The sequence below is a fragment of the Aphis gossypii genome, chromosome 2 (assembly GCF_020184175.1).
Source record: "Aphis gossypii isolate Hap1 chromosome 2, ASM2018417v2, whole genome shotgun sequence".
NCBI lineage: Eukaryota > Metazoa > Arthropoda > Insecta > Hemiptera > Aphididae > Aphis > Aphis gossypii.
The window spans coordinates 62765908-62779009 of record NC_065531.1 but is presented as its reverse complement, the minus strand read 5'-3'; the positions used below and the strand labels follow the sequence as shown (position 1 = coordinate 62779009).

Here is a 13102-nt window from a genome sequence, read left to right as displayed (position 1 = left end):
TTAAAAAAAAAAAAATATTTTGATAATTTTGACAAAAATCCTCCTAAGAAAAACATTCTATGCATAATGGCTTAATATTTAGCAATTCTTGGCACAACCATGTTGTCTAAATAACAAACAATGATTAAATTTTTTTTAAAACTTAACTATAAATACAAGTCATATTATTTGTCTTATTGTTGAAACCAAATCAGGCTACACACAAAAATCCTATATAATTTGGTGATGACACATAAAAGGTGTAACTATATAGTATATCACATCTTAAAAAATAGTAATTATAACTAAAAAGCTTAGACATCTTTATCGAACAATTTTTATACAACATAATGTATTTAAAAATATACTCGTAAACTTTAAATATGATTAAATATTTAAACATTTAAACTAAATACAATGTTACTAAAATATTATTAAACATATAAATCCAATATAAAAAAACAATCACTATGAATATGTCATAGGCATAAAATTAATTTCTTAAATTTCTAGTGTTTATTAAAAAGTTTTATGGCAATTATTCAATTGAATCTATATAAGTAGATTTTACGTTGTCCGTAATTATTAGGGATCAAAATATAATAACTTAACAATTATTTAACCATTACACTTTTTAATTGATTTATTCATTATAAATATTGTAATAGAGAAATAGTAATATTTAAAGTATATTTATTAAATACATTTGTGTGGAAAAAATTACAATCATTGTTCAAAAAAATGTAAGTAACATTATATATTTATAATAAACGATTTTTTCAGACTTTATTACAATGGCATTAAGATTAGGGACAAGGGTTGCAAACAACTTAGTTTAATTCATATAAATGAAAAATAATTAATTAAAAATTAAACATATTAAATTTGATTACATATAAGTTGTTTTTATACAGGAATTAATGAATATTTAAAAAAAATCTAAAATGTTTTATAACTTTAAAATTTGCAAGTACATTAATAATGTATATAAATATGTATATATTCATAAAAAATATATAATATTGGATACAATAACTAAAAAAAAAGTTATTTCGATATTGTTTAATGTTTGATAATTTGATCAATATTATACATAATTTATTTTTTCAAAAAGGATGTTATAATTATAATATAAAATCTAAAAAAGAGAATGAATGTTTTGCAACCCAATTAGGAACCGTAAATAACTATTAGGTATGAAAAAAGAGTAAATTTTTTGGTATATTTTCTTCTTAAAAACTACATTTTAATATACTTGTATTGCATAGACTAGAAAATTTAAGTCTTCAGAAAAATTTAAGAGTTGTATGGAGATTATTTCAAAAAATCTTTGCTTAGTAAAAAAAATGCAAAACAACAGAATAAATTTACTAAATTTACGTTAGGAATACTTACAAATAATTGGTAGATTTATTATATACCAATAATTAAACATATAACCTATAGAGAGATTTGTACATAAATATAATATTAATTATTATAAAGTACCTACATAAAATTATAAATATGGCATTTAATGTTGTTCATGTTTTCGTCTCTTAAGGAATAAAGCTTCATGAAAATCGTCTGAGCTTAACTTGTTTCTATCGATATGTAATGTTGAAAATAACTCACCGTCAGTCATTGATTTTGGAAATGTAAAAACGCATTTACTTTTGTCAGCCATATTAGCTGAAGCACACATTCTATCTTCACTAAACAAAGTTTGATAGGAATGCGCTTTATTTGTATGGACAACATTGCATTCTTTGCATGAAGTTAAATTGTCAGCCGATTTACCTTTGTAAAGTGGCTTTAACATAAACTTTGGTACTGTTAAGCTCGCTGATCTCAGTTGACGACCTGATACTGGTGACTTTGTTTCTGGTGTACGATTTATAGATACACCTGATATGAAGAGAGTTGGTGATTTTGGGATGCCTGTATCTGATTCTATATCAGCAGATATATCATTATCAGCACTATCTTCAGAGTGACTACTAAACTTTTCAATTCTTATGTTCAGTTCAGGCTTAATAGGTCGTTCATCACAAGTTTTTGATTCATTCTCTAATGTTTCATCTGATGTGTCCAACGCAGAAGTTTTTCCAATTTTACTTAAACGTTTGGGCAATGTAATGCTTGAGTGTTTTGATGAGTTTTGCCAATACAGTTGAGCTAAGATATTGCACAGCTACAGAAAAATAAATAAAATTTTTAAAATGTGGCAAAAAAAATTGTGTTACTCATACTTTTTTGTCTGAACTTATAGGAGCGGCAATGTTACTGTCATCCAATGATGTGACTGCGCGACATTCACCATTATTATTTATCTCCATAAGAATTGAAGCAGTTCTCCTAGGTAATACTTGAAAGCCATGATTCAGTTTTCCTCGTTTTCTATCCATTTTATCTTGTTTGTCATCACCATTCATATGATATACATTAACACAGTATCTAAATAAAGAAATTAAATTATAAACCATTTGTTTGGAAACTAACAGCATACAATAATCAAACCTTCGATTATTTTTATACAAATCTCTACGAGAAAGTAAATCACCAAAAGACAATGAACGCCTAAGATTTTTATTTTCCATACGACTATATATGTCTTCACTAAAATCCAAATAATAACTATTTTTGTGTAAATCACCTACTTTAAATACACCATCGTCAAGTTTTATACCACTACATCTGGAAAAAATAATTTTTAACAACAATTCAGTTTAACATTAATTAACTAACAAATAAATTACTTGGGTAAGATAGCAGGAATATTTGTTTTTAGAATAGTATTCTCAGAAATAATTTTTGGAGATAAAACTGTTTCACTGTCGTCTTTAGATTTTGACACATTTCTGGATTTAACCATTGCAATTTCATCCAAAGACATTTGTAAAGCCATTTGCAATTGTTGGTCATCATCATTTGAATCCTCAGTCACTTCTTAAAAAATATGTATAAATAACAAAATTAATTGAAAATTGTTTTTATTTTACTATAAAAACTATGAGTTAAAATAAATTTTTACCTGAATAATTTTTGCTACAACTTGCTTCTTCAATCTCTGACCTATAAAAAAATATTAGTGTTAATGACAATAGTTATTTATTATGTTTATTGAAATAATATGTATAATGCACCTTTTCTTTAGTTGAGCATCTTTTATCATTTGAAGTCTTGACATTTCAAGAGCAACAATAAGGTCCATTGCAAAAGTACCAACAATACTGGTACGCTTCTCCTTTTTTCCTAACAGACAAAATACAATTATTAATAATATTATTTATTTATGTTTATTATTATTATATTAAACTAAAATGAGTATAATTAAGTAGTAAGTATATTAATTTAACTTACGCTCTTCCAACAAAGTTTTGTGAGTATTTTTACATCTTAAGCTACAGTATTCATGAAATTTTGATGTTCTAGGATTCCTCACTCTTGCTCTTTTACAGTGCTCCATTTTACACTGGCCAAAAACACTCACAGCTAAAGCTCGATCCAATTCAGTTTCCTTATTTTATAATAATTAAAAATAATCAAATGTAATGTAAAAACAAATTTATGGTTATTTTAATTTTCTAACCGCTTCTTCATCCGAACAACTTTCAGGCCAATCTAATATAGCAGTGAGGTTACGATGTCGTCCTTTTGAATCTACAATCCACGGATTATCTGGATCAATTTGAATCGAATCTCCAATTGCTTTCTTCAACAAGTCCTAGAATTTTTTTTAAAACCAATGTTTATTTATTGAATCTATACTTCTGGAAGTCAAATGCTGACTCCAACGTATGAGCATGCTCATTCGGATTCGCCGCTGATTACTGAGATATTTATACTCACTTTAGCAGTAGCATTTATATGCTTTTGGGACATAGTAGTTGATTTTGGTTTGGTAACATTTGGTGGAATAGAAGGCATACTTTTTAGGGATATAGATCCATCTGATATGGCATTAATGAATTCATGACGTTTTCGTCTTAATATACTAGTAGTATTAATAATGGCACTTCTTGGATTACATAAATATTGCCTTAAAACCATTCCTGATAACTTTTCAGTAACTTCCTCAACTTCATTCTAGAACATAAATTAGATTTATTACATCAATGGAATTTTTAATACTACAAATCATCTTAAAAATTAACTAAAAAATGCTATTTCATAATTTTACTTAAATGAGCTGGGTACACAAGGGGAGCAAACGGTGGGAATCATATTGCATACGAGTCTGCAATGAAGTACCACATTTTATGTCTTTGCTGTTCTTGTTATCATATATTATAATTGGTGTAATAATAATGATAATAATAATAATAATGATTCAATGTTTACAAGTAACCAGGATAACCGCCCTGTAACGCATTTCCATAATGCTTTTCAATTTTGTGTGCCAAAGCAAAGACATAAAATGTCAAAAAATATTTTATATGAAATTTATATAATCAAATTTGTTAATTAATAATTATACTTTTAAACCAATTAGTTCATGAAATATACTATTTTTAAATTTTACCTGCATAAATTCTAAAATATTTCTATTATATGCACTATATAGCATATAAAATCCATACACATATGATGCACAGAGAACACGTTTAGCTTTCTGCACTTCAACAACTGCATCTTCTACAAATTTAGTACGCTCATCATCTATAATTAATCAGAATTTAAAGTGATAATTTTATAGAATATGTTATTCGTAATTTGAGAACAGATACCTTCGGATATATTCAAGGCAGCTGAAAGAGCTATTCTCCAATTTTTGACAATTTCTACAAACAATTCTTCCATTGTGCGGGTTACTTCATGTTTTTTAAATTTAGTATAATAATGAAGAAATTTATTTAATTCCAAACTTTGCTTATTCTTTTGTTGAGCCTATGGAAAATAACAAAAGTTAAGTATTAGATAATTAATAAAAAAAATTAAATATTTTACGTATGTGTAAAATAAAAACAAATTATTTTACGTAAAAACCTTTTGGCATGCATATAATGGTTTTATAGATTTAATGTTTTTTTGGCAGCATATGTTGTTAGATATGTGTCACCAATTAAGACGACAAGATCCCTAATTATCAATTCTACAAAACTTATGATTAATTCATGGTTTTACAATTTAAGGGATTTCCTTGTATTTTGTTATTGTTTTAAAAACATTAACACTCAGTTTCTATGTAAATAAATAAATATACAAAACAATTTTTCAAATAATACTTTTATATTAGTACTTACTTCCTTTACAAGAAGACCACGTTTTTCATCAGCTTTGCAAACAGCATTCATACGGTTGCAACGAAAGAAACCACCAGTAGCTGAACCATGTTTTTTCCAGCTTTCTTGACATATCCAACAAAACTCAAACTTACACTGAAATCAAATATAATATTAATACTTTTCCTTTTAGTAGAATTATTTAATTGTAACATGCTAAATTAAGCTTAAAAAGATATTATTTTTATTGAAAATTTGTATAAGTAATTTTTTAATAATAATTGATTTAAATCTAAAATAACATATCTTTAATAAACATTGAATATATGTTTTGTACTCAGTAAAAATTATAAGTGATTATTTAAGAAGTATTTACCTTTGAACATTTCATATGATTACAGCCTTCATTTTTCTGTATAGGAGAGTTGCAATTTGGACACGGTTTTGAATTTGTTACCAACCACAAACTATTAGCTGCTTCTTCATACTCTGCAGTTGTCTCACGTATCTTATCTGGTTTAACTTCAGATATTTTAGTCATCCACTGAGCCCATTGTTGACAACTACAAGGAGTATGAGCATCTCCCATACATTCCCTATTGAATAATAAGAATAGAACACAATAAAAACTAATTCTTTAAAATAAACCAAATATGTAGGTTTGGTTATTAATAACAGTCGTCAAAACATACCAACAAAAATAATGACCTCTGCCACAATCAACTGAACGTGCAATCTTAGAATTATGCTTTGATTTTCTAGTGATCGGCAGGCGAACAGCAAGTCCACAGTTTGGAACAGGACACCATTTAATAGAACGGTTGCTTTCAACAAAAGACTAAAACACATTTAAAATTAAATGTTATAAATTTAAATTTATATATTTCTATCAATTCTATTTACTTCAATATTGAGATCAAAATATCTCCGAGCCATTTCAGGACTAACAACATTTTCAATAAGTTCAGTTGGAACTAAAATATGGCAGTGTAAAGCTGGGCAACAAATGTTGCTAGAGTCTTTTCTTTTAATTTTATATGTTAAGTATTGTTTCCAACATGAATTACAAAACTTATGTTCACAACACAATTTAATTGAACAATCAGATAATGGCAGTTCGTTCAAGCAAATATCACACTGGAAAAATATATAATTATTAGTAAACAATTAAAATATTAATAGTAAATATTATTTTATTATATTAAATGGCAAATGGTAATTGAAAAGTTTACATATAAGTAAATTATTATTACAATATACAAATTAAATATGCATATGAACAGCATGAAGTAAATAATTTAAAAATGCAGTTCGAAGACTAAGCTATAGTTAAGGCATAATATTATTAGCATTATGAAGCATTCTATAAAGAGGATGGTTGCAACCGTATGCTTTAGAATTGAACAAAACATTGAACTAAACTTGATTACACATTTCACAAAAAATGACTTTACATCTTTACATTGTACAGTGTACACTTGTAAATAGTTCAGGGGTATCTAAAGTACCATTATGGGAGGCAGATAATAACATTATCTATAATTATACATCATGAATAAATAGAAGAGGGGATATTAAGTTAATTCCACAGTTGATTATAACTTAAAGTTAAAAAAATATTGGTTGTATCATTTCCATCATTATTCAATAATAATTCAATAATTAATAACGCCTAACTAATTTTAATAGTTAATAAATAAATTAAAAATTTTAAATTCATAGAACTTACAATAGTTTGATCATTAACATTAAGTTGAGCTTCTTCATTTAAATTTGTCTGTTGTAATAACCCATTTAAATACAATTTTTTGGTTGACTGCACAGACATGGGTACTTGTACACCAGCAACTTGACAACATTTATCTGGATCACGAACCCATCGTTCAAGTAAAATCTCTCTAGACCATTCTAAAACATTAAAGAAATATTTGACTTAAATATATTATACATATTATATTTAGTTAAAGCTAATGATAAACTTACCATTATTTCTAAGTAATGCTTCCGCTGTAAATAATGGCAAATTCAACATATCAGCAGTTTCTACCAATAACTGGTCTTTAGCTTCTTGTAAGTCTTGTGTGCGCAATCCAGCATATGTTTCTTCCTCACCAAAATCATAATCATCCACAACAGTGAAAATATCTTTTAAATCTTCGCCCTTATTAAAAAAAATATATTTATTATAAATTAGTCTTATATATAAACTTGTTTTTAAGTTAAATTCAGGTTTAAGTAATAACCATAGAAATAGAATATGTAAGTCTGAATAGTAAAATAAAAGATTAAGATGAAACTTTTGTAGGAAATAATACAAATATATTTTTGGGTTATAGTGGTATAAATAAGATAAGCGTTTACTTGTGCAAGTCGCATAAAAGTTTAAATGCCATTATAAAGAACATTAAATTTAACTAATGATAATATTAGAATATTTATAAATAATAAGGAAAATCTAGATTGGTACTATCTAAGTTATTCAAATTTTATTAACTTTCTACACTTTACTTTTATTTTATATTATAGGGTTTTTGAATGCAAGCTTAAATATTTTAATAATTTTAGAGTATGGACATTTTAAAAACACTTACAAAAACCATTCGCGACTCTAGTTTACGAGCCAAGGTCTCATTTCCATTTTTCACAGCCAAATCACAAGCAGTCTCTTTTTGGTTATTAGTCTTGAATATTGGAGCCCCTCCATGTGAAAGCATTAAATCAACACAGTACTGTAAACCTGAAGCTGCTGCAAGATGAAGTGCAGTGTTTCCATCCTATTAAATGTATAACTAATTTTAATATATGTTTAGTGATAATTATATTTATTTATTGTAAAATTACATTATTTTGAACACTCAGTCGTATTTTCTCTCTCCTTCCATCTGATAATTCTACCCCTTGCCAGTTTAATAATATTGTTACACAAGCAGCACGACGTTCTTGTGCAGAGTAAGGGCTTTGAGGAGAAAGAGAACAAACAGCATGAAGTGCTGTTTCATTAGAGTTATTCTTTTTATTTGGATTTCCATTATGTTCATTTAAGAAAGCCCTATAATTCATAAATGAATATTTATTATTACATAAGCAATAATTAAATAAATATAGTAATAATTTACCTAAGTAAGTGTTTCATTCCATGTTTTGCTGCATAATGTAAAAGAGTATTATGGTTATGACTATCTCCATAACTCCAATTGGGATCTAGAGTTTTAAGTTCCGGGGAATTTGAATACAGCTATAAAATATAAAAATTAAACATTTTAGAAGTACTCACTAATATTTTGTTTCATAATACAATTTACCCGCATAGCAGCATATTCATCCCCTCGCTGTAGATGTTTTTTGAACTTGGTAGATGTACCACCCATTTTGTTTTCTTTATAGAATATAACATATCTATCTGCTTTCAAATATCCACTCTATTTTTTTTTTTAATATTATATTTGTTATGATTCTCATTTTTAATGGCATTACTAAAATTAAAAATCATTAATTATAATAATTGTATTAATAATTAAGAACAATATTTATCAACAATGCCTAATACCCAACTTTATTAAGTACATATTTTATTTTATAAATTCAATTAAAATAATAATTAACAGTTTTACATCCTTTTTTTATCTTCTAAGTGACATACATGCTACTTATGAGGGACTGGCTCATTTCACATGTCAAGGTGTCGAAAATAATTCAGGGTTAACTAGACAATTGAGTCTAGATATACAAGGGATTTGGGTGGGATTGGTAATCTCTGGTGGCTTGCTCCAGAGTTCTGAAGTTACTAAGCTCAAAAATGTCTCGTGGCTACCTTGGAATCGAACTCAAAATCATGTGCGCCAGAATATTAATTCTGATCCACTCGGCCACGGGGAACCCCATTTTATAAATTCAATTAAAATATAAATAATAAAAAGTTATATATACCTACTATATAACTGTATTTTATAATAATGCAATTGTGAATTATACAATAACTCCCTTTCATCCCCTGATATCCCCTTTCAATAATTTATACATAGCCACATTGGTGATTATACAAATAATAATTATGATTATAGTATTTAGTTTGTTAACATTAATACCTATAATCTAATTAATAATTAGCCTTTAAATTTAAATATATGTACAATTTTTCTTACAAAACTCAACACAACTATACAAATACAAAATTTGATAAACAAAAATGTTATCAAATATGTAAGGAAAATATCAAATGAGTAATATTTATTAAAAGTAACAGAATATTACAATAACTAATATTACATATAAGTTAATAATTGCAAAGCATGAGTCTTGAAAATTAATAAATAGTATGAAAAAATATAATAAAATTAAGATAAATTTATAAATTAATAATATTACAATCAAATGTTTTAAATTAATTTTAATAAAAGTTAAAAATCATATTCAATTATAAAAATAAAAAAACTTATTGTATAGATTACATATTACTCTGTCTTCATTTTATCTTTTGTTAACTACATAAGAAAATAAAAACTGTTGACAAAATATGTTATTTAAAAATTGTGTACAAAATTCAAATTGTATGACTTGCTAACCAATATCATAATATATTTTATGTTCAGAGTAGTGTGAATTTAAAAAAAAAAATAAAACTATTTATTTAAACATTTTTATATTATTTAAAAAAAATACTTAAACATAATTGCTTTGCATTTATCAAGATTTATTATTATTATTTAGCTTTTATATATATTTATAAATAAATGGTTATTCTTTATTATGTGTGAGTAGTAAGAACTAATAAATTAGTTTTAACACATATTTAAATATTAAAAACTGAATTCAATAAATTCCTGTATAAATAATATACATGGACAATATTATTGTACAATATACTAAATACCATATAATTTTCAGATTGATACACAAAAAAAGATTAAAAGGTGAAAACAAGATTCATATTTTTGTTGTAAAGAATAATCTCAAAATATAATTTTTTCAACTCTAATAAGGTTTTCCAAGTAATAAGTTTTGACCGTAAAAAATTACAAACTCTTTTGGCAGTTCACTTTTTTAACATTCCTTTAAGCTCATAACCACAGGTTAAATGTTAACATACATGCATTTTAATCTATGATTAATAATTAACTCAGATTGTAAGTATATATTCTTTTATTAAACAAAAAAAAATACATAAATACCAACTAGTTGCTTTTTAAAATAACCATTACAAATATATATATTCTTAGAAAAATTCTGTATGGTAGTACTCATATTATAGTTGCAGAAACAAATTGAAACTTTAGAAAATAAAAGGATTAATCTATTCAAATAACTATTGTTATCCTTCAATGTTACTGTTTATTCTACTAAATTGCATACTATATCACACATATTATGAAATAGTTGTGTGTATCAAAGAAAAAATATAAATATAGAGTATACCATAGGGTGTCCCACGGAGATCTGACAAATTAAATAACAATACAATGATACCCATAGGCGCCCGCGTATGTTACTTAACAAGAATATTGATATTTAAAAAAATTGTAAAAAATCAGCCACTTGACTTAAATAAATGTTTTTACCATATAAATTTTTCTAAAAATCAGATTTACAAATTGGCTATTTTGAATATTCTGGAAAAATTTTTTATCAATTTTTAAGTTTTTTATTTTCAGTATTAAAAAATAAAAAATAAAAAATGTATACTAAAAATGTAGTGCAATTGTCTATGAATTATACTTAAAAGAAATTTTTTAAAAATATTAATCAGAACAAAAGTTATTTCATTTGTCAGATCTCCGTGGGACACCCTGTATACATAATTGTTTAAAAAAATATATTATATTAATGAAGCGTATAAAAGGAAAGTAAAATAAAAAAAAAAAAAACCATGCTTGACATTGCAATTTCTATTAGTACCTAGTAGCTACCTAGTCCACTATGATTTAATAGGTATATAATAAACCATATAGTATCATCTGTGGTTTTCATGGTTTAATAAACATTAAATATAAAGCATACTGAACAATTTCTTTTTTAAACTTATTGATTTCATTGCAACTATAGACTTTAGTAATTGAGTACTTAGCATTTAGATAGGATATTTTATAATGAACACTAAAAAGGTAAATATCACATATTATAATTTATTTAATTTTATTAAATTTATTGAAACTGAATTAAAATATTTATGTCATACATAATTATAAAAAAAATTTTAAATCCTTTTTTATGTAAATTAGCATTAATAAAAATAATTTTAAGCTAACAAATTACTATTAAACGGATATAAAATTATAAATTACTTTTTTATACTTTGTTACAGGTTTTATTCTTTATTATTTTAATTGTATCAATTACAAAAAGTTTTGGGGAAAATGATTATACACCAACTCAAAGCCTTGAAGATACAGAAGATGAGCCAATTTATAGCAATCATAAATACTTTGATGATGATTCAATGGGCTCTATACAAAAATGTAATATATCTATAGTAGTAATAATGTTTTAATTATTTTTATATATGAATGTGTTAATTGTATTCTAATGTTAATTGGTATACTAAGGGTTGTCCAGCACTAAGGTAAATACCATTTCAATTCAAGATTTTTTTAAATATATTAGTAATTTATATTTATTAGAAATTATCAATTAATGTAATGAAGTAAGGACTATAACAAAAGACATACAAAATCAACATGTTAAATAAACAGGATTTTGTCAATAATAGATCTAGGGAAAAATATTCTATATTTTGTTTATTTAATTAGCTTATTTTTTTTTTACAAATTAATATCAATAAATGTTATATTATTATTAATGTTAATTCACAGACTATTCATATAACATATCATAACATACTGATATAGGTACTCACACAAATATTAGTGATTATTAATTAATGATTGTTTTTTGTTATTCTGTTAGATGAACCAGGAAGAGTTCAAATAAAAGTCTATAGGGGACCTGACATAATAGAAAACGATGAATCTTATGCAGCACATGGATTTTGGGTAAAACAACCATCAGAAGATTATTAATTAAGACTTATTATTTTGTATATTAACTTTAATGTCAATAAAGCATTTTTAAATGTTCATAATTAATGACAATTATCAAAGTATGAAGTATGTGATCTAATTACTAAACATTAGCACAATGTTCATTACACCAACAATAGTGTTAAATTATACACATATCAATTAGTATTTATTTGAGTTAATGAACTTATGTATATTAGATTTGTCTAACATATACTTACAATAAACTCGTAACTAGGAGTTTATAACATAATGTTATATTATATTTGATCCAGTAATTAATACATTTCGAACTGGACTACGCATTTTCGCGAGATAGATGCGAAAGTGTAATACGTGTGTCGTCGAGTTTTGGTCTTCATTCTGTTTGTTTTCGTTCCCCCGGAACAACGATATGATTAGTTTTGCAACATATTGCTACTCACTACTCCGTGTATCAGCCACGGGCTACTGTCTAGTGTCTGCTGTCTACTGAATTCAGCTTCCAATTTCCAGAATCCGAACTCTGAACTCTGAAGACAACAAATTACTACGACCCGTAATAAAAAATAATAAATAATAATACATATTTTTATCAAAACCAAAACAAGAGATTGCGCCCGCGCGAAAATTCACCTGGAACAATAAACACTTTATTGTCGATAATATAACAATAATTTTTTTATATTATCTATATCCATAGATATGACGTCATTATAATAAATATAAATAAATAATACATTTTTTTAATTATTTACATATTTATATCATAAAAAAAAAAAATACAATATTCCTATGGAAATATTATAGTCTGTGATATTCACAAAGTATATTACTCAAGTATGATATTATGTTATATAAATATAATATGATGTTTATGTGTCATTGCATAAATGAAATATATCTGTGGCATGATAATACATAAAT

General features: G+C 25.5%; 1 protein-coding gene across 2 annotated transcripts; it reads right to left on the bottom strand.

Annotated features, from left to right (window-relative positions):
• Positions 1-13: 13 nt before the first annotated feature.
• On the bottom strand, positions 14-12796 carry LOC114122929 (ankyrin repeat and IBR domain-containing protein 1-like). 2 transcript variants are annotated; one of them, XM_027985737.2, is made up of 22 exons: positions 12418-12796; positions 8486-8656; positions 8300-8418; positions 8025-8232; positions 7775-7957; positions 7167-7344; positions 6913-7091; positions 6087-6320; positions 5876-6021; positions 5560-5779; positions 5205-5339; positions 4689-4848; positions 4484-4620; positions 3811-4047; positions 3551-3685; positions 3322-3478; positions 3105-3213; positions 2993-3033; positions 2718-2904; positions 2479-2655; positions 2211-2415; positions 14-2152 (listed from the first exon to the last, which is right to left on the bottom strand). In XM_027985737.2, exons 2-22 carry the CDS (start codon positions 8549-8551, stop codon positions 1493-1495), a joined length of 3873 nt encoding a protein of 1290 aa, XP_027841538.2. In that variant the 5' UTR covers positions 8552-8656; positions 12418-12796; the 3' UTR covers positions 14-1492. The 2 variants fall into 2 exon arrangements, with proteins under 2 accessions (XP_027841538.2, XP_027841537.2); XM_027985736.2 differs by having other exon boundaries at positions 2718-2907; positions 12418-12795.
• Between the last annotated feature and the right edge of the window lie 306 nt (positions 12797-13102).